The 27899-nt window shown below is 38.7% G+C and overlaps 1 protein-coding gene, 2 non-coding genes and 1 pseudogene across 3 annotated transcripts; all 4 read left to right on the top strand.

Annotated features, from left to right (window-relative positions):
• The first annotated feature begins 75 nt into the window (after positions 1-75).
• Positions 76-216, top strand: LOC138598840 (U4 spliceosomal RNA). The gene has a single exon (XR_011308710.1). It is a non-coding gene; the product is annotated as a U4 spliceosomal RNA (small nuclear RNA).
• A 339-nt stretch (positions 217-555) lies between these two features.
• LOC138598841 (U4 spliceosomal RNA) lies at positions 556-692 on the top strand. Its single transcript, XR_011308711.1, has one exon. It is a non-coding gene; the product is annotated as a U4 spliceosomal RNA (small nuclear RNA).
• A 12910-nt stretch (positions 693-13602) lies between these two features.
• On the top strand, positions 13603-17193 carry LOC138598462 (interaptin-like; annotated as a pseudogene).
• A 4991-nt stretch (positions 17194-22184) lies between these two features.
• LOC138598461 (C-type lectin domain family 4 member M-like) lies at positions 22185-25202 on the top strand. Its single transcript, XM_069670253.1, has 9 exons — positions 22185-22245; positions 22494-22595; positions 22685-23186; positions 23335-23564; positions 23601-23730; positions 23879-24108; positions 24145-24267; positions 24361-24503; positions 25089-25202. The coding sequence occupies exons 1-9, from the start codon at positions 22185-22187 to the stop codon at positions 25200-25202; spliced, it is 1635 nt and encodes a 544-aa protein (XP_069526354.1).
• Positions 25203-27899: the final 2697 nt, after the last annotated feature.

Genomic DNA, 27899 nt, shown 5'->3' with positions numbered 1-27899 from the left:
AAGGTTTGACAAAATGAACCATGCGTGCCGTGAGCGTTGCTCCAGGTCAGTTCCTAAGTCAAGGTTGTCATGGGCATCCTTGTGCAGAGGCAATTTCATAGTCTATGAAGTTGTACTGAGAAGTGATTATTGCTGGTTGAAAACTTAACCCAATACCCCGCCTGGATGATTTGAGATATAGTCAGCTGTGGCAATTTTTGTTAGTCTCTAAGGAGACTTTATTGTTTGTACCAATGTCAAAACCTGAACCGTTCAGTAGTGTAGAATAGATTTAGATGAAGGCTGTCTTACATGAGCTTGAGCTTACCCAACTTTGCTTAATATTTGTTACCCTGGTTAATCTAAACAGTATCACAAATAAAATTATCAGAACAGCATTTGATGTCAACATCCAGCTACGACTACCATAAAATGCAAAGGGTGGGGTTTGTAGTGGAGCAGCCAATCATGTGGCATTGTTGTGAAACTAGTTTATCCAGTAAGGTTTGACAAAATTAACCACTGGTGTAGTGAGCGTTGCTCCAGGTCAGTTCCTAAGTCAAGGTTGTCATGGGCATCCTTGTGCAGAGGCAATTTCATAGTCTATGAAGTTCTACTGAGACGTGATTATTGCTCGTTGAAAACTTAATCCAATACCCTGCCTGAATGACTTGAAATATAGTCAGCTGTAGCAATTTTTGTTGAGAGATTGAAAGGAAACAGTCATGATATCTTACACGTCTGACCCCACCCATCGTATGTCCGACCCCACCCACATCTGACCCCACCACATTCCGCGTGCTGCAGCCAGGGATTATTGGTGTAGCCCACTACCTTGCCTGGATGGCGTGGTGGCAGTTGGCCTGCAGGCATGTGTAGGCAAATGAGGTCAGATAATTTGCCAAAAAACACAAGAATAGTGAGTTTGCTCCCTTACTTCTCTGTTACTTTTTTGATATGCTGGCTCCCAGCATGCTCTTGCAGAAGTTTGAGGTTGTAGATGCCCTTTAAAGACAACAGAAAAACTCACAAGATAACAGGAGCAGCTGCGACTTGCAGGCACGGGTGCAGCGCCATCTTTTCATGCACCGAGTGAAGGTAATGACATGACATGTCTGGAGCAGATATGTTTTCTACATGTGTTGAAATAGAGGTCTGTTGTGATCACCCCCCTTTTTTTCCCCTTCTCATTAAACCTTGGATTTTGTCCTTGTTGAACGTTTGTTTTGACTACAACGGATTTGAACAGATTTTATCTGAGAGGAGTCATAACTCTTTCCACATTTGCTAACCTCGAGAGAGTTCTAATCAGGAGCCACTTCTAAAATCAAAGAGAGCTGTAGTCAACACTAAGTGATAAAACAGGAAACACCAAAGTAGCTGTACATTATTAACAGCAGGGATTTCAAAACAGCTTGTTTAAAAGGGCTTCTTTTCTGTACAAAACAACAAAGATGCTTATATTTTGTTGGCGGAATTTCTCCTCACAACATAAATCCCAAAACAATAAACCAGTCAGTTGCTCACTGAAACTATTTAAGCTATTTGCATATTCACAGAAATTGACTAAAGATTGATATATTCACACCTGGTAAGTTTAATATTCATGTCCTGATTTTAATCATTCTTTGTTATGCCATATGGACAGTTTAAATTAATTCATCTTTAGAATCTGTTGTTCATGCTATGCTGCATTTTGCCTTTGTTTTATACCTTCTTTTTCAAATTAATATTAGTCCTTTTTAGTTAATCTAAAGACTGGATAAAGAAATACAGATTGTTGATTTCATCAGAGCTGCATAAGGTTATTTAGTTATAAAAAAAGACGTTGTAAATGCTCCAACTAAAGAGAATTGGCGGCCCTTGCCTCGACACAACATCATTAGGAAATATTTTTCTTAACTTTAACGATTATGTTCATTATTGTTTCATTTTTGTGTTTTCGTTATGTGTATTTTGATTGATGGTGATTCGACTGATTTATTGGAGTAATCCACTGTGATTAAGTTTATAGGTCATCTCACTTGGCCAATGAAACCTTTAAGCATGTTCATTTGCACAGCCTCAGAAGCAGGAGACTAAGAAGGTGGAAACATTGTTACTCTTCTGTGTAGCTGGCAGGTGTACATTTGTTATCTCACATGAACTGACCGCAGTCAGTTATGTAAATGGTTCACACTGTGTTCCGCGTGTAGTATTATGTTACCTTCATTTGTCCAGCGCCCACTGCTCCCTTTACCAATTTGAATCAAAAAGAAAACTCACCGAAACAATCGCACAATCACCGAAATGGTTGAGAAACTAAAAGAATCAAGCTTTGCACACATTCAACACTAACAAGCGCTAATGAGCTAAAGTGTTTGCAGGTGAAGGACTGCACTTCCCGGTCCACAGGCAGTAACAAGTGGACAGAGTGCACTGGAGTGTAGGGTTCTATCAGAGGTCAAATATTTCATTATAATGTCAGCATAGCAAATATTTGACAATATAAAAATTGCCATTACATTTCCATTAAACCCAAAATGTAGTATCCATTGCTCTTCTAATGCCTGGCCCACACTAAAACATTTTACCTGATGTTGAAAATGCGAGAGAGCCCACACATGACGATTTATAATCATAGATTTAACAGTTATGCTTCTACAGTGTGTGGACGCCATAACAGCACACCACACACTAACAGATTCATTCACCAACAACCAGAGTCCGACTCTCAAAACTGGAAATCTCGCTTAACTCGCAGTCAAACGTGACTTTAGAGTAAACAAAGATGGTGGACAACTGGCAGGAAGAATTGGCGATGATATTTTTTAGACTCTTTTGGATTCAGGAAGAAAAAAGAACAAACTGTGGATGAAGTGGTGGAGACGGCGTGAACACGGGCTGTACACGTTACTTTATGCTCCCCGTTTGCTTTTGTCGCCATGGCTGCGCTTGTTGTGCTTCCTTCTTCAGTCAGCTTGCTTCCCCATTGGCCATTGTTTGGTTCCACGTGACGATCCACAGACTGCGGGCTCGGCTGCCATCGTGGTTCCCCCACTCAACAGGATATCAATGTTATGTAGGACTTGAAATCGGAGCGGCCCGACGTTCCTCCGAGCAGATTGGGGGAAGTACAATCACTCTTAACATCCCTCACACCACAGGATCATCTGGAGAGATAATCTCTAGAACCATCGAAAAATCGGGACTTTGCTTATGATTATCTGAAGGCGGGAATCGGGCCCAAAATTGGCCCGATTATCTTGTAGTGCATACCCCACTAAAGGCCCTTGAAGCCAGCTATTACTTTCAGCAAATTAAAAGCTCAGTGCTGCAGAGGATAGACCTGACCTGCTCCTGTAATTCACTCCTCACTGACTGATTAAACTTGACAGATACTTAACCATCCAACGCCAAGTGAAGAATACACGTCTTCTCCAGCACGTTGTGCCAGACAGATTCTGCCTGCTGCAAATCAGCAGATTGAATTCTGTTCTCCGCTCGCTGATGGAGTCCGGCAGTTTTAATTATATTGTTTAGTGTCTTCAAACTGACAATTTAATCCTGGTGTTCGAGTCAAAGGCTAGAAACAGCAGGGGGAGCAGCTGATTCAAACTCACACATTTTCTAACAGGGAATTCATTTCAAATGATTATCATTCAGAGGCAGGTATATTCCTGGAGGTGAGAGTTATTTAATCTGTTTCCAAAGAGAGTTGAATTTTAGAATTAATGGCACCATTTAAAAAAAATAGATAAACTACATAAAATTATATGTTATCAGTGAAAAAAAATACTTTAATTTCAAAGCACATGGCCAGGGAACTGTTACTGGAGGGAAATAAAATGTGCATATTTGTTGTGTGATTTGTTTGTTGGTTTAGATAGTTCCTGTCCTGATAAATGTCCTTACAATCTCTGTTGCCTTTATGTTTGTCTGTTGGACAACAGTCATATTTTCTTTCATTAATAAAGAATTAAAAGCAAATGATAAAAACAAAATATAAGCTAACATTTAGTCTTTAAAAATAAAATCACGCAATTTAGGGATCGAGTGATTTTGTAAGCTCCAGATAATCAAACACAAGCGTTGTTTCAGATGTAATCCTGCCTCAAGCCCTGGACATAATAAATTGTAACCTTAAAATCAATCTCGGATCCCATCGGCTGTAGAATGAGACGATATAGCCTCAGGGGACCCTGGTGAACGTGCCGGGCGGTAAGCGATAAACGACTTCCAGTCAAGACTTCCTTTTCCGCGTGCTGGACTGTTACAGAAAGAGAAACCGTTTTCTTGTGATTTACTTTAATTGACGGGTCTTACCTTCGCCGAAATTTCAACATCATGATGCAGATTAGTAAGAAGTAACAGTTCAAGCTTTGTCAGCTCTGTCCTGAAGAGGAAAAGAAAACTTTTAAAATGCTCGCTTGTTGAACGGAGGTCGGATCGATCTGATGCATTCGAGGAAGTTGGGAAATCTGAATGCTGAATGGCTTTCCTGACACAGCATCAAGGGAATTCACCTCAAGTTAAATGTTAGATCTAGAACAGATTGTTAGCTGTTAGCATGCAGATGTCTGTTTATAGAGATTAATAAGAAGCTAAATCGTCGTCAGATCACGCTGATGGGAGCCGGGGTGGCATTACGGCTTATTACATTCTGCCTGCTTTTGCTCTCCTCCCTGTTTTTCTTGCATACACCACAGCCTGCTGATACGTGATTGGTCAGTATTACTCGGACTACAAGCGTAGTTCCCTTCCCGGAAATCCACGTCCATGATTCTACATAGTAGAATCTGTATGTCCTCCTCTTGTGGTCAGACCAAGGCCTGTGACGTCAACCACTGTCCCAGGGGAAATTTTGTCAACACCTAAGACAGATCACATCACGCAAATCAATGAACAATGCACAAAGAAATGACATCCACGTTGAAATCACCTGCATTCAATCTTGTAAAACCCCTTCATATAGCGAAAGATAAGAAGAGATCCCTGGTTAGTTCTGTACTGTAAAGTATAAAGTGTATTCATTTTTCAACTTCATACATATTTGCTGACTCATGCCATATATGGCAGCTTCACATCTGCTTTAAATGTACCAAAGGGCTTCAGAAAGAAGTTTACTTTATTTTTTGCCATGTGCCATTGGTGGTAAACCGACCTGTATTTGTACTTTGAGTGACAGCCTGATGAACATTTGCAATGTACAGATAATACGTTTAAATCGTACTTTCCATGGTTGCACCACTAATTACACGCTAGAAAAGAAAACATACCCATAATTGATCTTGTCGGGAAAGAGCAGCACAGAGGCTTTAATACTGCTGCAGGATTGCACATGAAATATGGTGTCGTTAATTTGATACAGAGTGATCCCTCCCTGCTGGTGTAACTCTCCAATATGGATTCCCTTTGGCTCTCTGACTCCAAAATTGGATCTCTGGAGCCCACAGGGTGTTAGTGTTCTTATTAATGTGGCCAGTCCAAACAGCGGAGAACGGATCCAGCTGTGATCTGAAACCAAACACATCTGTCTATCTCCCCACTATCCCGTCTCTGTCCTGTGTTTCTCCATAGGAACTCCATCTGTCTGTCTCTCCGTGCAGCTAAATTCACACTGCATCTAAAAATGTCCCATTTTTCCTTCACTTGTGATGCAGACATGATGTTCTCTTATCAGTGTGAAGAGTGAAAGGCTGCACTGCATTCCCGCTTTCTTAAACCAAGAACAAAATCGCAGCATGACACTTTGAGAAAAGACATGACGTACGTTTCAACTCCTGCGACCGGATTTTGTCAGCGTTGAGCTGATCCCGAAGACAGTTGTCACAGTTTTGGCACCACATTGTTGCCAGCTCCTCTGAATCATTCTCAGCCTAGAGTGCAAGAATAGACATGCTGAGAAATATCGACTGATCACTGTTTGCAGAAATAAATGAATTCATTCCATTTTCCAAATTCATAAATAGTTTAACACTTTGACAAATATGTGCTCTTGTGAGGAGTTGGCTAAGATTGTTAAAACATAGTTTGTGTAGTTAATCTGTGTTGAGAATGTCATACACCAAAAAAACAATGCATATATATGCTAAGCTAAAATAATAACACTGTTGTGGTACTGTAATGCAAGAGAGCAAGAGATTGGAATATGGTGTTTGGTCGATCATATCTCTGTTGTCACTTTATCATTAGCATTCTATCCGGTATCATTGGAAAGCTTGTTCATTTCCCTGTCCAACGATGTCCCATTTGTAAGGATCATGCTTTCGTGGGATGACCAGCATATCTGAGGAGTGGGTGAGGTCCCAAGGAAAATATGCCAAATATCCCTCCCATTGAAAAACAGTTTAGACTGTTCACCTGTTGGTATTGACTCTATTGTTTTGTGTTGTTTGGGAGATTGGATGATTCAACTCAGTAACAAGAAACAAACAAGACAGATTGGTAAGTTTATGTTTTATTTATTGAACAAAATAAGGAGCGTCAGAAGTGGGTGGAAGCGATAAATTAGAGGAATGCAAAAAACAAGTGCAATATAACTGAAAATATAAAGTGTATAGGTTAATGTAAAAGAGACAGTGCCTGATAGAAAAACAATATTACAATAGTTATTTACAGAAGTAATTAATTCATTGTGTGTGCTTCAGTCTTGATTTGGTTAATATTCAAATGTGGCCTCTGGTTCTATTTGTATTAATGCCACAAAAAATTCATCATCACCTTGATAATCGAAAATGAATAATCAGGCCTCAGATATGAATTCAGACTCTCTCTCTCTCTCTCTCTCTCTCTCTCTCTCTCTCTCTCTCTCTCTCTCTCTTCTCTCTCACCTCTGAGACACCTAATTGGCCTCAGTGTCAGGTTTGCTCGCCCCCCTTCATGACGCCTGCCTGCTGGGCATACATCAGCTCAGGATTAACGGCAGGCGGAGGTCAGCACATAATCACCCCTGATGAATATGGAGGAGGGCCTTTGGGTTTACACGGGAGGACTGCCAAAAATGATAACGACCCCTCCTCCAGTACCTCCCCGAGGACCCGTATGCTCTCATCTCAAGGTTGTAACTAAAACAGAGGCGGTGCTTTATGCGGGAGGGCGGCATTGGAACGCTTTGCCTCTTCAAGTCATGAGCTAATGTGATATATAGAAAAAAAGCCTCCGGTATGTTCTGAAATGTGACCTGTGGAACATCATCTGCATGTCAAAGCTGAAACATCAATGTGTGACACAGTTGAGACTTGAAAGTAAAAGGGAGGTGGATTGACACAAGAATAAAACATGAACGCATGCAGCATTTCACCTTAAAATATTGGGATTTTCAGAGTCAGGCAAAGACGCAGAACTTTTACAGCAACACCGAATTTAGCACAGTTACATTTTAATTTCTTTAAAAATGTAGGACTGTTTTTCCCCCATTAGCCACAAGGGGCAGCAAAAAGCCCATCCCACATTCAAAAATCAACATAGACAAGTGACACAATGGTTAGATTTATGCCTGAATGGAGCCATCCTTACTAAAACATATAAAATACCAGCTACCACCAGGAACAAATTTCCCATTGATCACATCAGTTTTGTTCTCTTTGACGGCACCTACGATCACACAACATATAGCGGAGAACACCTAATTTAACCAGACATCTACGGTTGGCTGCCTTTATGACGGTTGTAAGTCTTTTCCTCGCTGACGGTTGCTTTTCTTTTTAGATGGATGGATGGTAGGAAGGATGGATGTTATCGATCCCAAACTGGAAAACTGTGGCAACTACAGCACAGGAGAAATAAATACACAGTAGACTGTTTGCCTTCATCTGAGCATTGAATTTGTTTCTTTTTCTTTGGATTTTCACTTATTTTTGAAGTTGTATCTGTAGTCATTGATCTTTTCAGCCATAGTAGATTACTGTTTACTCGCAACATTTACAGAAACTGGAAATGCAGCCGCTTAGCCCCCCCTACCCTCTCTGGCAGACCAACCACTGCTGGCTGATGGAAAACGTGTCACTAACTGGGCGCCACTTGTGATTTTTTTCTGCGAATGTCACCACAGACACCCAGTCTATTCTACTATATACTGCAAATGCAAAGGCTTTCATCAGTGGGTCATAGGTTCAATCACCATTGCGTTACTTCATGTGGCGATAGCTAACAGACATTTATTTACATGAAAATCTTTGAGATTATTGCTTTAATGGAGCCATCCTTACTTAAAAAACATATAAAATAGCAGCATCAACTGGGAACAAATCTCCCCTTTCAGTGAAAGTTAATCAAATGTGAAAAAAGTCATCTGAAAATAGCATTTTTCTTCCACAGACTGTGGGCTTAAAAATGTGGCTTTGAATAAGTTTTGAGCTTGCTCCTTTTTGAAGGACAGCAACTATAGTCAACTCAACTTGATGAGGATTTGGCAAAAGTTCAGTAAGAAAGATTAGGCTCCAATCTTCCCCCATCAGCGTCCAAACTTTGGGGAATTCTCCTTATCCCCTGTCTTTATTAGCCTATGCTTATTGAAAATGCATTACATCAGTGGACTCTAATCGCCAAAGTTCTTTTCTGATGTTAACCCTCAATGTCACTTCACTTACACTTTCAACTGACCCTTCCTAAGTTCTGTCCCCGTTTACTCTGTGCTCCAACAGTTACACCTTACTCAGCCCACTTGCTCCTTTTCTGTTTACTGAAATCAGATTTAAGTGTTATAAGTGTCATATTTAAGATCACAAACAGAAGTCAGTGTGTATTCCTTTAATGAAGACAACATGAAATATTCACCAGATGGCTAATAATCTGACCTCTGACGACCCTTTTTTAGTCTGCCGGTCAAACAGCTTCAGACCCCCAGGAACAACTCAAGGAACCAGCTAGAGAAGCTGTTGCAGAGGTAACAACCTTTAACAAACATGAATATGGTTATTTAATCAATAAGTATGACTGATGATGGAAATACTTGAGCTCTTGCGTTGATTACTGTTTTGTTTTTGCATGAAGGCATACACGAGAAACTTTTCATTTGTGTAATGATTAACGACTAATCAATGTGGTTTTCCATTCATGCAGCTGTTCACGTATACTCATCATCAGATCAGTTATTTCAAAACATCAACGTTTTTTATTTCTCAATAAAGTCTAATGCGAAAAGCGAAATCAATATCATTCTTGAGATCAATAGAATCTAACTGATACGTTTCCATTCGTTGTCATTTGTCAGAGTAGGTGTTACCATGTTTAAAAGATTAAGCACTTTTAAACAGATCTCCAGTCTGGATGCAAATAAGTTCTCAAGGACAAAACTTATTACAGTAAACTAAGACAGCTGCTGTTGCTCATGCCAAATTCCTCCACACCACTTATATCAGGGATTCCCAAAGTCGGGTGCACGTGAGGAACAATGTAATGGTGTATTTATTTCACCAAGTGGGATTTTTCACTTGAAAATCCTCAAATGGATCCGCTTTATGTCCATGTGATCTGTTTCTGAGCCTCTGCATGTGTCAGTCCAATTTTTCTTTACTTGGATCGTGTGTAGCTCCACTGCAGTTGGATTCAAATTAGGCTACTGATGTTCTAATTTCCGTAACTGCTATGTTATGTTTGGTAATTGTAATTTAAACCTGATTCAATGTTTCTTTAATGTGGCTGAAAATATGACGGCATGTTCCCCATCTTCTCTCATGACGGGCCTGTCTGCCTGTACGTTTCTCCCCACCCTCACTCGTCTTCTTTGCTCTTTCAAAGTGAGGACTTGTTGTTGCGGTGTAGTTTCAGTATCGAATGTAAGAGCGCATTGTTGTGATCTGTTGAATATTTTTAATATCTTTATTATTTGTGCAGAATTAAACTTAATGCCTTTAATGCGCCTATAAATAGGCTGTGTTGCGTTTTTGTTTTTGTTTTTTTAAGTGTCGGGGGATGGGGGTACATCAACCCGGTCGGGATGTAGAAGGGGGTTCGTTGCATAAAAAGTTTGGGAACCGCTGACTGATATAAACATCCTATAAAATGAATTAGTGTGATGCTGAATTTTTGTATCGGTTTCCATATTACACGATGAGAAAAAAAAAAGGGCCCTTACATAATATAGTTCCTTATTTCAGCTTAACGTGGACTGCAGGTCAAAGTTGATTTACAAGTAATGGAAAAATAAAAATGATTTATTTGGTACATAACTGAGATTAAATAAATAATAAGCAAAAGTCAAATGCAAATTAGAGTTCCAGATGAGTTCAGCAGCATATATGGGATAATAAATGTCAAATTCATCATTTTATCACGCTACAGTGAAGATCATTTCACAATGTGATCAAATCAGTGTCCCCATATGACACCCATCACTGTGTTGTTTTTGTGCGGAGATAGCAGGATCCTGAGATGTCGATAAATCCTCTCCTTTTTCTCCTGAAGTGGCTGTTTCAGATCAGATCCGGAGTTATTGAGGCTAATTCATATGGGCAGTGCAGAGTGTGACAGGCTGAAGGATGGAGCCTCTCAGCCACACTCATTTCCCCTTATCTCCATCAGACACTCAGCAGCTTCACCTCCTCACTCACCGCCTCCTTTAGCTTGGGTGGGAGGTGTGTACAGCTGTATGATAATGGTCACTGGGGTCACGAACGGCTGCATGACAAAAATCACATTCAGCGCTCAGTGGGGTTTGGAGACATTGAAATGCCACTGACATGTTTTGGTTGCTGGCTTGGTTTTGTGGTGTTATATTACTGACAAGATATTATTCATTATTCATTCAGGAGTCCTGGAGGTGATTAGGAAATTCAGTCCAGCCACTGAAAATAGACCAATGTTGTCTGTCAGCTGAATTTTTATCTGCTTTCGTAGCGCCTGAGCTGAACTAGTGAGGCCTGGCAGATCGAGAAAGCAGATGACTGATTCCTATCTCTTAAAAATGAAAGCATCAAAATAAAATACTAAAATTATTATAATGTTACGATTATGAGGGTGTATAATCAGTCTAACTCTAAATATCAGATGGATGACGTTCTGTCGCTTGGTCCAAATTGTAAGACGGGGATTAAATATTTACTGGATGGTTTACTTTTCAAGGTGGTTCATTAGGTTTTAGTGTGCATATATTGGTTATGGCATGTTAAAGTGGACATATTTAAGCTGTGCAATCTATTTTCTATTATTCTAATGTGTTTTTAATCACGTTGGTAAAGTTTGTTTCATTTAAAAAATTGTGTACATATTTGGAGCCTCTCCTTCCTGCTGAAACGAACAAGCCGTATGCCATTCAAAGGTCAGACCTTAGCCACGATTGGCTGACAGTATTTGGCTGTGCAGTCTGGAAGGCAGTCTGAGGGGAATGACGATTGGTCGAAAGCTACGTAGAAACCTGCAGCTGTTCTGAACGGCCCATTTCAGAGGCGACCTTTTTAAAAATGTCATTCTGGAAAAACCCTGAATTATGCTGTTTTCACTGTGAACAATAAACACACAAAAATGCGAAACCCATGAAAATATGAGAATATCCAAAGATATGGCCCCTTTAAATAAAGTGTTACTAGCCCAGTTACTGGTTTTCTTTATCCTACACAAAAGTGCATGTTTGGATATTATTACAGTCAGAAGTTGGATGAAAAGAACTGCCCAAACTGTATTCAACCCAAGAGTTAAATGAGTTTTGAGACTACAGAGGAGAAGATGTGTTGTTACCCACAAACAGGCTGCTATGTTTGCCCACTGCCCCAAATCACATTTAAATCTTGTACCAGTGTCAGGCGAGGGTACCTAACTTAAATCCATTCAACCCCTTTCAGCAGTCAGAGATGATAAAGCTTTTATAAACAAAGCCGCTGTACAGAAATGTGAGGGAATCTTGACACAATCAGACGGAGAATAAATTAACCACAATCTCACCCTTGAAAAAACTGATTTGGATATTTCCACGTGTTTGTGAATCGTTGAACTTGATCGTACTCTGTGTGTCACATGATGTCTGAGACTTTATTATTCTTCCAACTTGAAACAATGCATTGGCTTTCTCTTCCTGACAGATCACTGGGATTCTTTCACAGTACGTGTAGCTGCAGAAATGAAAGTACAACAAAACTTTAACTGACACGTCTCTAATGTCTGATGCAGCAGCAAAACATCAACCAGGAGGTCTGCCACTGTCGACTTGACAACCGTTTCTGTCATGTTGAAAACTCCGACAAATGACACATTTCTTGCTGTCATGTTTCTTTAAATCTTATACCAGCTTTTTGTTGCAGCCGCAATGGAGGCTGACGTCCGTGCTACAGATGTATTTCAAGAGTTCTTCAGGCTGAGGAGTGCAGATATTTTGCAAATAGTTTCTTTTAAATAAGTGCTTACTCAGCAGTGTTTTAACTTGTGATTGTTCAGGATAATTTATCATAAAATAATTAAAAAATACATTTTTGTTTTTTCACGGAGCGATTAGAGTATTTTATATAGTCAGGTCCAAAAGTATGATTTATGACTTAATACCCACACTAATTTGCTCATTTCCTCATAAACAAATGATAGCATGCTTAGACTAAAGATTTGAATATGTTTGATATTTATAACTACTTAAACATCAGCATGTTACTGTAACATTGTCATCGCAAACATGTTAGCATGCTGACATTTAGCTCAAAGCCCTGCCGAGCATAATTTATACTTCAAGAGGAAAATATTCAGACAGATCTTAATATATGTGGCTTTGAACTAAAACACTAGTGTGAACGATAGATAGGCCGAGCGACTTTGGATTACTTATGTTTTATTTAGTCAATAAACCTGTCCTGTGACCCTGTCACTGTCTCATTTGACCTCAGCTGGAAGTTCATCTGTAGGAAAAAGGAACAGAAAGCACAGAGCACGAAGGGCTGGAGCCTGAGAGGTAACACCCTCCATGTGATTACCGGTGAACACCAGTTTGTTTCTCAGAATCAATTTGGCCAGAAATTACCTGAAAATCTGACCGGAGAATGTGAACACACAGTGCACCAGTAAGGACTTTTGTTTTGTAGACCAATCAGAGCAGAGTTTAAGGTTAAACATTTGATGACATGGGCAGAAGGAGCATCCTGTTATCTGCACAATAAATAACGCTGCGTTATCATTTGCTTTTGTTGTGTTTGTTATAAATCAGTGGCAGCATCTTCATGTGGACGCAGTCGTACTGATACTGACTTCATTTCACCTCCTCAGATCCAAGGTAAGTGCACATTTAGAGACCGTTCCAACCTTTGATTATGGATAATTGTACTGTAACCTTCATTCACTTTGACTCTAGTTTTGAGAGTGCTTGAAAAGATTATTTCTGCAAGTTTAAATTATTTCATTATGACTTAAATACTTTTGTACGCAGTCCAAATCACTTAAAAGACTGTAGACTTTGGTTAAATGCTCATATAAAGGCCTCTTTACATTACCAACAAAGTTTGCATTAATTATGAAGGACTTCATGTAAATGTCACATCTTACTTGAGTCCATTTTTTTTATTAAACAGAGGCATGCAATGTTAACACAAATAATAGAACACAAACTTATGAATACTGATTTTAAAAAATGTATAAAAGAACATTTAGCAGTTTATAATGTTGTAGTGTATTAACAAACTTATATAAATGTATTTTTTTAACAGGAAAAACAGTGAGACCGGTACCCGAATGGATCCAATGGAGATCAATGATGATGTATATAAGAAGAACAACCTCATCAGTACCAGCGGTACAGTATTAACCTGAAAACACACTACAAGGGAGAATATTTAGACTCAAAGTATTAACAAGTGTAATCCATGTGCATTGGGAAACTGACTTATGGGACTTATTTGAATGCCATATGTATAATTTAGCTCATAAAATAAGTTTTTACACCAGAGTTTCTTGTGCTTTTATTTCCATGGGACAATTAGGTAAAGTGGCAACTTAGTGCATAAGGAATTATTTGTAATTATTTTCTTACTTTTGATTGAGTAGATTTTCAGAGAAGAAACCCCCCGTCCAGATGTGTTTCTGTGTGTCTTGGAATTATGTGTGCTGTCTTGTTGGCTGGAAACGTAGGACAAGTCATCTACTGTAAGTTAGTTCTTTATCATTTAAAATATGAATTTTGTAACTTCCATGCAATTGTCTAAAAAATATGTAATTTTCTTTATAATTTACAGATGAAATCTTGAGCCAGCCCTGGTCAGTAGACCCAGCACAGGCCGATTACGGCACTGGAGCAGATCGGCTGCAGGTCACTTCTGATGCGTCAACTGCAGAGAGAAAACAGTTTGAGGCCAGACTGAGTAACTTGACTAAAGAAAAGGAACAGCTACAGCAAAGCTACAGCACCTTAAAACAAGAGAGCGATCAGGTAAAGACAAACTATGATGACAAGCAGAAGAAGCTGGATGAGTTACAGACCGCGTGCACCACGATGAGGACAAGCAGAGATGAGCTGCAGAGGAAGTACTCTTCACTGAAGAGTGACAAGGACCAACTGCAAGTAAGTTACAATAAAAATGTCAGTAAGTGAATATGTACTACAGATCAGATACCAATCACTGTGGACAGCCAAATCAATGTTGCAAATACGTTATAATACTCTGCAGAGGGAAAAAGATGAGCTACAGACCAATTACAGCAGTTTGGCAACAGTTAGAGATCAATTAGAGAAGAATATCAACAACGTAAGAGGTAAGATGTTTCTCATAAAAGTTCAATCAATTGTCTATACAGTGCTCTGCATAGCCTGTTTTTGATAATTTATTCTCTATCTCCACTGGAGCAGATCGACTGCAGGTCACTTCTGATGCTTCAACTGCAGAGAGAAAACAGTTTGAGGCCAGACTGAGTAACCTGAATAAAGAAAAGGAACAGCTGCAGCAAAGCTACAACACCTTAAAACAAGAGAGCGATCAGGTAAAGACAAACTATGATGACAAGCAGAAGAAGCTGGACGAGTTACAGACCGCGTGCACCACGATGAGGACGAACAGAGATGAGCTGCAGAGGAAGTACTCTTCACTGAAGAGTGACAAGGACCAACTGCAAGTAAGTTACAATAAAAATGTCAGTAAGTGAATATGTACTACAGATCAGATACCAATCACTGTGGACAGCCAAATCAATGTTGCAAATTCGTTATAATACTCTGCAGAGGGAAAAAGATCAGCTACAGACCAATTACAGCAGTTTGGCAACAGTTAGAGATCAATTAGAGAAGAATATCAACAACGTAAGAGGTAAGATGTTTCTCATAAAAGTTCAATCAATTGTCTATACAGTGCTCTGCATAGCCTGTTTTTGATCATTTATTCTCTATCTCCACTGGAGCAGATCGACTGCAGGTCACTTCTGATGCTTCAACTGCAGAGAGAAAACAGTTTGAGGCCAGACTGAGTAACCTGAATAAAGAAAAGGAAAAGCTGCAGCAAAGCTACAACACCTTAAAACAAGAGAGCGATCAGGTAAAGACAAACTATGATGACAAGCAGAAGAAGCTGGACGAGTTACAGACCGCGTGCACCACGATGAGGACGAACAGAGATGAGCTGCAGAGGAAGTACTCTTCACTGAAGAGTGACAAGGACCAACTGCAAGTAAACTTCAATGATCTGACGAGAAGTAAAAGTTCACTTCAGATCAAATACAATTCACTGTTGACAGACAAATCAAGACTGCAAATACGTTATAATACTCTGCAGAGGGAAAAAGATCAGCTACAGACCAATTACACCAGTTTATCAACAGTTAGAGATCAATTAGAGAAGAATATCAACAACGTAAGAGGTAAGATGTCTCTCATAAAGGTTCGATTCAGTTACTATACTTTGCTATTTGCAACCTGTTTCTGATTTTTGTTCTTTCTGCCCTGGAGCAGATCGGCTGCAGGTCACTTCTGATGCGTCAACTGCAGAGAGAAAACAGTTTGAGGCCAGACTGAGTAACCTGAATAAAGAAAAGGAAAAGCTGCAGCAAAGCTACAACACCTTAAAACAAGAGAGCGATCAGGTAAAGACAAACTATGATGACAAGCAGAAGAAGCTGGACGAGTTACAGACCGCGTGCACCACGATGAGGACAAGCAGAGATGGGCTGCAGAGGAAGTACTCTTCACTGAAGAGTGACAAGGACCAACTGCAAGTAAACTTCAATGATCTGTCGAGAAGTAAAAGTTCACTTCAGATCAAATACAATTCACTGTTGACAGACAAATCAAGACTGCAAATACGTTATAATACTCTGCAGAGGGAAAAAGAGCAGCTACAGACCAATTACACCAGTTTATCAACAGTTAGAGATCAATTAGAGAAGAAGATCGACAAAGTAAGACGTAAGATGTCACAAAAGTTCAATCAATTGACTGTACTGTGCTATGCATAGCCTGTTTGTGATATTTTTTCTTTCCAATGTTTCAATGTTGCAGGCAGGCCTTGTCAGAAAGGCTGGAAGAAGTTGGACATCAGCTGTTACTTTGTTTCAACTGTGAAGAAAAGCTGGACTTCAAGCAGGTCAGACTGCATGGCTGAGGGAGCCGATTTGGCCGTCATAGACAGCAGGCTGGAACAGGTGAGAAAGAAAGAAGATGCATGAGATGTATGACTGAAGGATACACAAGATCCATGTTAGAAGTAGTTTTAAGATCAGATAAGATAGACTTGATTGATCCCCCATTGGGGCAAATTCCCTTGTTACAACAGCTCAAAGTAAAGCACAGGGTTAAACAAGTGATGGATAAAAAAAGACAAGAAGACAATAAAATACAATAATAATATTAATAATAAATATATACACTATGAAACACCTTTCACTTATTGTGAATGGTTAAGTTTTTGTTCATAAGTCAGAAACACACACATCACACAGTTTGTGCTGTAAAGTAATAAGTGAACAATGTTTATTACTTCAAGAAACAAATCTAGCGAACAAGCAGAGCCATGGATCTTAACAAGGTGGTGGATATTTTTACGCATAGTTAAAAGGAGGTCGAGCATGTTTTTATTCAGTTATGTTTTATGAATTTATGTTTTTAAGTATGAATATTATTATGAAAAAGTCTGATGTTAAACTGGTGGTCTGAATCAGAAGACATGACGGTAGAAACAAAATGTTTTAGGATATTTAGAGAATCATTCCTGTATGCTACAATTACAGATATTTGTGCACGGGCTGCTGAAATCAGGCGTAAATGCCTGGATTGGTCTGCATGACATTACTGAAGAGGGGACTTGGACGTGGGTGGATAAGACTCCAATCACCACGACGTAAGTTTAAACTGTCAGGCTATATTAACTTAAATCTCATAGGATCATGAAATCTAACTGCAGATTCCTTAGTTAATCATCATTTAAAGCTCCTGTGAGGACCTTTCGGTTTGTGTTGATTTTGGCGCCCCCTGTGGACAAAGCCGTACCTCTTATCTCTTCGCTGATTTTGTCCTGTACATGCTTAAGTGGTGGTTTTTCCAACAACAATACAATAATAAACAACAATAAATCTCATCTTGCTTTCTTTAACAGAACAGAAAATGTAAACAAAGGCAGCGTGCAGTTAATCGCTTCGTCTGACACCTACCCCCCGCCAGCGCTTTCAGACATGAAAAATAACAATATAGAAATAATCAGTGTTGTCACTGATGGTCTGGTTTGCTTTTGGAGGTCATATAGAGTAATCAGAATTAATTTGAGTCTGTTTCATAACCAGTGAAAAACTACTCACAGGAGCTTTAAGTCTATTTTCTGAAATGTGTTTTAGTTTTGATCCTTAATTAAACAATGCAGCAGTAGAAAATGTGGAGGAAGGTTTTAAATGTATCGCACTTTCAGCTCAAAGACCTCGTCGGCTCAATCAGGAGGTGATGCACTATCAGGCTGAGCAATTGAAAAGACATTGTCTTGAGTAAACTTTATGATTGTGTGATGGTTTAAAAACTCTGAGGGGTGGTGACGGGGCCTGTCAAAAGGTTTGATGACTCTACAAAGTAGTTTTTTAATGCACATGAGACCTCTATAGAAGAAATACTGTGTTACAGTCTCTTTAGTTACAGTTGGAGTGCGGAACAACTTGTCTGACATGAGAGAGGAGAAATAAATGTCTGTTATCCTTTTCATCAGGTACTGGCAGGAAGGTCAGCCCAACGACTTTGGGAACCAGGACTGTGGATTACTTATGCAGGGATCATCGCTACGAGAAGGACAATGGAATGATATTAACTGTTTAAATAAATATGTAGCGATCTGTGAAAAATAAGATCCCAATCATTAACAGTTAATGATGGTGTGTGGGGGTGTACTTGGTGATAAACCTTTCAAGTCTTCTGATTTTTCACATTTGTTCTTTTTCAACCAATCGAATTTTGTATTCATCCACAGTTGCAAATAGTCCCCACCAAAATATATTATTTAATCCAGTTTAAGAAGTGTCCCCTACCTGACAACCACTCAATCTCATTAAATCATGTGTATGTTTGAGGCCCATTTGTAAAGATTATCTACAGAGGAAAAGAATAAGGTCTGCTTTTTTTTAAAAATCTTTGACACCTGTAAAAGGGTCCAAATTATAATGTGTTTTTAAACTTCCAAACCTGTAAAGTTATCTAATCATGTAGATATTTGTGACATTATTTGTCCAATTGGAATTAACGTTTTGGTGTGACGACATTAAAAAAATGGTAAAAAAAAAAACAGCAGGAAGTTCTTGTGACTTGAGTTATTGTTTATTTTTTATATTTAGTTTGTATTCTTGTTCAAATTTTCATTTCCTGTTTTACTTTGTAGCTGTTGTCACTTTGTCTCTCGTGATGCTTTACTTCCTTCCTTTGTTTCTTTACCCGCCTTTTGGATTGTCTGCCCTGCCCTCACTGTTTTCACCTGTGTTGATTAGTCTCACCTTTCCCTCTTAACCCCCAGTGTATTTAGTCTTTTCCTGTGTCCCAAATCAGACACTTATTCACTACTTCCTACATAGTGAATTGATTGCATTGGAATATATAGTGAACTCATCAGCACAATAAAAAATCTAATTTCAGACGCTACTCGCCACGTCATTGCTGTCGCACACATAAAACGTGTAGCTCAATGCCGGTTGGGGATCAATAATAAATAACAGCATGAATTTCACAAGCGTATTTCCATAAAATAAAACAATATATAAATCATAAATATAAAATACTTTATTGTTATTAAAAAAAGAAACATACATGTATGTATATCCATCTCTTTGTATGTAAGAAAATGTAAGAACAAGTTATGAATATATTAAAAACAAGACACACATTTATCAATATAATTATTAATGAAAATAGATAGCTTTTTTTTCAAGTAAATTGTATGATAAAATGACACATCACAATAAGAAAGCCATTCGGAAGAATCTGACACGTCTGCAGCAGCAAAGCGTTTCGGTGAAGAGCAGAATCAGTTTGGGCACATCGTCGTCGCTCCCTGCAGAGAATAAAATAACCTGACAAATGATATTTCTCCAGAGCGAAATAAAAACATTAGCCCGTCTGCTCAGCGCAAGTAGCGTTGCCAATGGCGATTACTATACATAACAAGGCTAAAGGCTGATGTTAATCTGGTTCACTAGCCGTGATTTGTACTGAAGCGACGTAATTTTTAGATAGAATTCAAAATGTATAACGCGGATAAGAAACCAGTAAAACACACTTCATGATCAAAAGTAAAAGCTACGAACAAGCCGTTTGCCATTCAAAGGTCAGACCTTAGCCACGATTGGCTGACAGTATTTGGAATGACTGCACAGCCACCACGTGGGATTGTACACGTGGTGGCTGTGCAGTCTGGAAGGCAGTCTGAGGGGAATGACGATTGGTCGAAAGCTACGTAGAAACCTGCAGCTGTTCTGAACGGCCCATTTCAGAGGCGACCTTTTTAAAAATGTCATTCTGGAAAAACCCTGAATTATGCTGTTTTCACTGTGAACAATAAACACACAAAAATGCGAACCCATGAAAATATGAGAATATCCAAAGATATGGCCCCTTTAAATAAAGTGTTACTAGCCCAGTTACTGGTTTTCTTTATCCTACACAAAAGTGCATGTTTGGATATTATTACAGTCAGAAGTTGGATGAAAAGAGCAGCCCAAACTGTATTCAACCCAAGAGTTAAATGAGTTTTGAGACTACAGAGGAGAAGATATGTTGTTACCCACAAACAGGCTGCTATGTTTGCCCACTGCCCCAAATCACATTTAATCTTGTACCAGTGTCAGGCGAGGGTACCTAACTTAAATCCATTCAACCCCTTTCAGCAGTCAGAGATGATAAAGCTTTTATAAACAAAGCCGCTGTACAGAAATGTGAGGGAATCTTGACACAATCAGACGGAGAATAAATTAACCACAATCTCACCCTTGAAACAACTGATTTGGATATTTCCACGTGTTTGTGAATCGTTGAACTTGATCGTATGCTGTGTGTCACATGATGTCTGAGACTTTATTATTCTTCCAACTTGAAACAATGCATTGGCTTTCTCTTCCTGACAGATCACTTGGATTCTTTCACAGTACGTGTAGCTGCAGAAATGAAAGCAGCAGCAAAACATCAACCAGGAGGTTTGCCAATGTCGACTTGACAACCGTTTCTGTCATGTTGAAAACTCTGACAAATGACACATTTCTTGCTGTCATGTTTCTTTAAATCTTATACCAGCTTTTTGTTGCAGCCGCAATGGAGGCTGACGTCCGTGCTACAGATGTATTTCAAGAGTTCTTCAGGCTGAGGAGTGCAGATATTTTGCAAATAGTTTCTTTTAAATAAGTGCCTACTCAGCAGTGTTTTAACTTGTGGTTGTTCAGGATCATAAAATAATTAAAAAATACATTTTTGTTTTTTCACGGAGCGATTAGAGTATTTTATATAGTCAGGTCCAAAAGTATGATTTATGACTTAATACCCACACTAATTTGCTCATTTCCTCATAAACAAATGATAGCATGCTTAGACTAAAGATTTGAATATGTTTGATATTTATAACTACTTAAACATCAGCATGTTACTGTAACATTGTCATCGCGAACATGTTAGCATGCTGACATTTAGCTCAAAGCCCTGCCGAGCATAATTTATACTTCAAGAGGAAAATATTCAGACAGATCTTAATATATGTGGCTTTGAACTAAAACACTAGTGTGAACGATAGATAGGCCGAGCGACTTTGGATTACTTATGTTTTATTTAGTCAATAAACCAAATACACAGATGATTTTATCCAAAAGCAATATTGATATTCTTAAATAAGGTCTTAAGATGTGCTTGATGCCCTTAAAAAGTGCTTGAACTTGTGTTTTTCTGAACTGCACACTACTGGCTTTGCATTTTTTGAAATTTGCAACACGGCTAATACCGTCTACCTCTGTCCTGTGACCCTGTCACTGTCTCATTTGACCTCAGCTGGAAGTTCATCTGTAGGAAAAAGGAACAGAAAGCACAGAGCACGAAGGGCTGGAGCCTGAGAGGTAACACCCTCCGTGTGATTACCGGTGAACACCAGTTTGTTTCTCTGAATCAATTTGGCCAGAAATTACCTGAAAATCTGACCGGAGAATGTGAACACACAGTGCACCAGTAAGGACTTTTGTTTTGTAGACCAATCAGAGCAGAGTTTAAGGTTAAACATTTGATGACATGGGCAGAAGGAGCATCCTGTTATCTGCACAATAAATAACGCTGCGTTATCATTTGCTTTTATTGTGTTTGTTATAAATCAGTGGCAGCATCTTCATGTGGACGCAGTCGTACTGATACTGACTTCATTTCACCTCCTCAGATCCAAGGTAAGTGCACATTTAGAGACCGTTCCAACCTTTGATTATGGATAATTGTACTGTAACCTTCATTCACTTTGACTCTAGTTTTGAGAGTGCTTGAAAAGATTATTTCTGCAAGTTTAAATTATTTCATTATGACTTAAATACTTTTGTACGCAGTCCAAATCACTTAAAAGACTGTAGACTTTGGTTTAATGCTCATATAAAGGCCTCTTTATATTACCAACAAAGTTTGCATTAATTATGAAGGACTTCATGTAAATGTCACATCTTACTTGAGTCCATTTTTTTTATTAAACAGAGGCATGCAATGTTAACACAAATAATAGATTAACACAAACTTATGAATACTGATTTTAAAAAATGTATAAAAGAACATTTAGCAGTTTATAATGTTGTAGTGTATTAACAAACTTATATAAATGTATTTTTTTAACAGGAAAAACAGTGAGACCGGTACCCGAATGGATCCAATGGAGATCGATGATGATGTATATAAGAAGAGGAACCTCATCAGTACCAGTGGTACAGTATTAACCTGAAAACACACTACAAGGGAGAATATTTAGACTCAAAGTATTAACAAGTGTAATCCATGTGCATTGGGAAACTGACTTATGGGACTTATTTGAATGCCATATGTATAATTTAGCTCATAAAATAAGTTTTTACACCAGAGTTTCTTGTGCTTTTATTTCCATGGGACAATTAGGTAAAGTGGCAACTTAGTGCATAAGAAATTATGTGTAATTATTTTCTTACTTTTGATTGAGTAGATTTTCAGAGAAGAAACCCCCCGTCCAGATGTGTTTCTGTGTGTCTTGGAATTATGTGTGCTGTCTTGTTGGCTGGAAACGTAGGACAAGTCATCTACTGTAAGTTAGTTCTTTATCATTTAAAATATGAATTTTGTAACTTCCATGCAATTGTCTAAAAAATATGTAATTTTCTTTATAATTTACAGATGAAATCTTGAGCCAGCCCTGGTCAGTAGACCCAGCACAGGCCGATTACGGCACTGGAGCAGATCGGCTGCAGGTCACTTCTGATGCTTCAACTGCAGAGAGAAAACAGTTTGAGGCCAGACTGAGTAACCTGAATAAAGAAAAGGAACAGCTGCAGCAAAGCTACAACACCTTAAAACAAGAGAGCGATCAGGTAAAGACAAACTATGATGACAAGCAGAAGAAGCTGGACGAGTTACAGACCGCGTGCACCACGATGAGGACGAACAGAGATGAGCTGCAGAGTGACAAGGACCAACTGCAAGTAAACTTCAATGATCTGACGAGAAGTAAAAGTTCACTTCAGATCAAATACAATTCACTGTTGACAGACAAATCAAGACTGCAAATACGTTATAATACTCTGCAGAGGGAAAAAGATCAGCTACAGACCAATTACACCAGTTTGGCAACAGTTAGAGATCAATTAGAGAAGAATATCAACAACGTAAGAGGTAAGATGTCTCTCATAAAGGTTCGATTCAGTTACTATACTTTGCTATTTGCAACCTGTTTCTGATTTTTGTTCTTTCTGCCCTGGAGCAGATCGGCTGCAGGTCACTTCTGATGCGTCAACTGCAGAGAGAAAACAGTTTGAGGCCAGACTGAGTAACCTGAATAAAGAAAAGGAAAAGCTGCAGCAAAGCTACAACACCTTAAAACAAGAGAGCGATCAGGTAAAGACAAACTATGATGACAAGCAGAAGAAGCTGGACGAGTTACAGACCGCGTGCACCACGATGAGGACGAACAGAGATGAGCTGCAGAGGAAGTACTCTTCACTGAAGAGTGACAAGGACCAACTGCAAGTAAACTTCAATGATCTGACGAGAAGTAAAAGTTCACTTCAGATCAAATACAATTCACTGTTGACAGACAAATCAAGACTGCAAATACGTTATAATACTCTGCAGAGGGAAAAAGATCAGCTACAGACCAATTACACCAGTTTGGCAACAGTTAGAGATCAATTAGAGAAGAATATCAACAACGTAAGAGGTAAGATGTCTCTCATAAAGGTTCGATTCAGTTACTATACTTTGCTATTTGCAACCTGTTTCTGATTTTTGTTCTTTCTGCCCTGGAGCAGATCGGCTGCAGGTCACTTCTGATGCGTCAACTGCAGAGAGAAAACAGTTTGAGGCCAGACTGAGTAACCTGAATAAAGAAAAGGAAAAGCTGCAGCAAAGCTACAACACCTTAAAACAAGAGAGCGATCAGGTAAAGACAAACTATGATGACAAGCAGAAGAAGCTGGACGAGTTACAGACCGCGTGCACCACGATGAGGACGAACAGAGATGAGCTGCAGAGGAAGTACTCTTCACTGAAGAGTGACAAGGACCAACTGCAAGTAAACTTCAATGATCTGACGAGAAGTAAAAGTTCACTTCAGATCAAATACAATTCACTGTTGACAGACAAATCAAGACTGCAAATACGTTATAATACTCTGCAGAGGGAAAAAGAGCAGCTACAGACCAATTACACCAGTTTGGCAACAGTTAGAGATCAATTAGAGAAGAAGATCGACAAAGTAAGACGTAAGATGTCACAAAAGTTCAATCAATTGACTGTACTGTGCTATGCATAGCCTGTTTGTGATATTTTTTCTTTCCAATGTTTCAATGTTGCAGGCAGGCCTTGTCAGAAAGGCTGGAAGAAGTTGGACATCAGCTGTTACTTTGTTTCAACTGTGAAGAAAAGCTGGACTTCAAGCAGGTCAGACTGCATGGCTGAGGGAGCCGATTTGGCCGTCATAGACAGCAGGCTGGAACAGGTGAGAAAGAAAGAAGATGCATGAGATGTATGACTGAAGGATACACAAGATCTATGTTAGAAGTGGTTTTAAGATCAGATAAGATAGACTTGATTGATCCCCCATTGGGGCAAATTCCCTTGTTACAACAGCTCAAAGTAAAGCACAGGGTTAAACAAGTGATGGATAAAAAAAGACAAGAAGACAATAAAATACAATAATAATATTAATAATAAATATATACACTATGAAACACCTTTCACTTATTGTGAATGGTTAAGTTTTTGTTCATAAGTCAAAAACACACACATCACACAGTTTGTGCTGTAAAGTAATAAGTGAACAATGTTTATTACTTCAAGAAACAAATCTAGTGAACAAGCAGAGCCATGGATCTTAACAAGGTGGTGGATATTTTTACGCATAGTTAAAAGGAGGTCGAGCATGTTTTTATTCAGTTATGTTTTATGAATTTATGTTTTTAAGTATGAATATTATTATGAAAAAGTCTGATGTTAAACTGGTGGTCTGAATCAGAAGACATGACGGTAGAAACAAAATGTTTTAGGATATTTAGAGAATCATTCCTGTATGCTACAATTACAGATATTTGTGCACGGGCTGCTGAATTCAGGCGTAAATGCCTGGATTGGTCTGGATGACATTACTGAAGAGGGGACTTGGACGTGGGTGGATAAGACTCCAATCACCACGACGTAAGTTTAAACTGTCAGGCTATATTAACTTAAATCTCATAGGATCATGAAATCTAACTGCAGATTCCTTAGTTAATCATCATTTAAAGCTCCTGTGAGGACCTTTCGGTTTGTGTTGATTTTGGCGCCCCCCGTGGACAAAGCCGTAAGTGGTGGTTTTTCCAACAACAATACAATAATAAACAACAATAAATCTCATCTTGCTTTCTTTAACAGAACAGAAAATGTAAACAAAGGCAGCGTGCAGTTAATCGCTTCGTCTGACACCTACCCCCCCGCCAGCGCATCAGGCTGAGCAATTGAAAAGACATTGTCTTGAGTAAACTTTATGATTGTGTGATGGTTTAAAAACTCTGAGGGGTGGTGACGGGGCCTGTCAAAAGGTTTGATGACTCTACAAAGTAGTTTTTTAATGCACATGAGACCTCTATAGAAGAAATACTGTGTTACAGTCCCTTTAGTTACAGTTGGAGTGCGGAACAACTTGTCTGACATGAGAGAGGAGAAATAAATGTCTGTTATCCTTTTCATCAGGTACTGGCAGGAAGGTCAGCCCAACAACTTAAGGAACCAGGACTGTGGAGTACTTATGCAGGGATCATCGCTACGAGAAGGACAATGGAATGATATGAACTGTTTAAATAAATATGTAGCGATCTGTGAAAAATAAGATCCCAATCATTAACAGTTAATGATGGTGTGTGGGGGTGTACTTGGTGATAAACCTTTCATGTCTTCTGATTTTTCACATTTGTTCTTTTTCAACCAATCGAATTTTGTATTCATCCACAGTTGCAAATAGTCCCCACCAAAATATATTATTTAATCCAGTTTAAGAAGTGTCCCCTACCTGACAACCACTCAGTCTCATTAAATCATGTGTATGTTTGAGGCCCATTTGTAAAGATTATCTACAGAGGAAAAGAATAAGGTCTGCTTTTTTTTTAAATCTTTGACACCTGTAAAAGGGTCCAAATTATAATGTGTTTTTAAACTTCCAAACCTGTAAAGTTATCTAATCATGTAGATATTTGTGACATTATTTGTCCAATTGGAATTAACGTTTTGGTGTGACGACATTAAAAAAATGGTAAAAAAAAAAACAGCAGGAAGTTCTTGTGACTTGAGTTATTGTTTATTTTTTATATTTAGTTTGTATTCTTGTTCAAATTTTCATTTCCTGTTTTACTTTGTAGCTGTTGTCACTTTTTCTCTCGTGATGCTTTACTTCCTTCCTTTGTTTCTTTACCCGCCTTTTGGATTGTCTGCCCTGCCCTCACTGTTTTCACCTGTGTTGATTAGTCTCACCTTTCCCTCTTAACCCCCAGTGTATTTAGTCTTTTCCTGTGTCCCAAATCAGACACTTATTCACTACTTCCTACATAGTGAATTGATTGCATTGGAATATATAGTGAACTCATCAGCACAATAAAAAATCTAATTTCAGACGCTACTCGCCACGTCATTGCTGTCGCACACATAAAACATGTAGCTCAATGCCGGTTGGGGATCAATAATAAATAACAGCATGAATTTCACAAGCGTATTTCCATAAAATAAAACAATATATAAATCATAAATATAAAATACTTTATTGTTATTAAAAAAAAGAAACATACATTTATGTATATCCATCTCTTTGTATGTAAGAAAATGTAAGAACAAGTTATGAATATATTAAAAACAAGACACACATTTATCAATATAATTATTAATGAAAATAGATAGCTTTTTTTTCAAGTAAATTGTATGATAAAATGACACATCACAATAAGAAAGCCATTCGGAAGAATCTGACACGTCTGCAGCAGCAAAGCGTTTCGGTGAAGAGCAGAATCAGTTTGGGCACATCGTCGTCGCTCCCTGCAGAGAATAAAATAACCTGACAAATGATATTTCTCCAGAGCGAAATAAAAACATTTAGCCCGTCTGCTCAGCGCAAGTAGCGTTGCCAATGGCGATTACTATACATAACAAGGCTAAAGGCTGATGTTAATCTGGTTCACTAGCCGTGATTTGTACTGAAGCGGCGTAATTTTTAGATAGAATTCAAAATGTATAACGTGGATAAGAAACCAGTAAAACACACTTCATGATCAAAAGTAAAAGCTACTCAGAAAATAGGAGAATTACTTACATTGTACGTCAGATCACGCCGGTCGCGCTCATCTCGTCTCCTCTTGCGCCGCAATGCATTATGGTATATATTGCTTGGTTAGTGACCATCGGTTGTACACTTCTTTTCACAATGCATTGTGGGATACAATGAGTCCACTATATAGCATATAATAATTCTCTGATAATGAGTAGTCATCATCCTTCCTTTGAAGGCCAGCTCTCAGGTAAAGTAAAGGGAACTCACTCACTTTAATTTCAAATGTTTTACAATTGATTGTAAAACATTGAGACATTGAGGCTACAATTGACGCATGTTAGAGTGGACATATTTAAGCTGTGCAATCTATTTTCTATTATTCTAATGTGTTTTTAATCACATTGGTAAAGTTTGTTTCATTTAAAAAATTGTGTACATATTTGGAGCCTCTCCTTCCTCCTGAAACGAACAAGCCGTTTTGCCATTCAAAGGTCAGACCTTAGCCACGATTGGCTGACAGTATTTGGAATGACTGCACAGCCACCACGTGGGATTGTACACGTGGTGGCTGTGCAGTCTGGAAGGCAGTCGGAGGGGAATGACGAT

Source organism: Semicossyphus pulcher, unplaced genomic scaffold (assembly GCF_022749685.1).
Source record: "Semicossyphus pulcher isolate SPU_LCO1_2020_fin unplaced genomic scaffold, fSemPul1.0.p SCAF_2, whole genome shotgun sequence".
NCBI classification, from domain to species: Eukaryota; Metazoa; Chordata; class Actinopteri; order Labriformes; family Labridae; genus Semicossyphus; species Semicossyphus pulcher.
The sequence above is the reverse complement of the archived record's forward strand: the minus strand, read 5'-3'. Positions and strand labels throughout refer to the sequence as shown.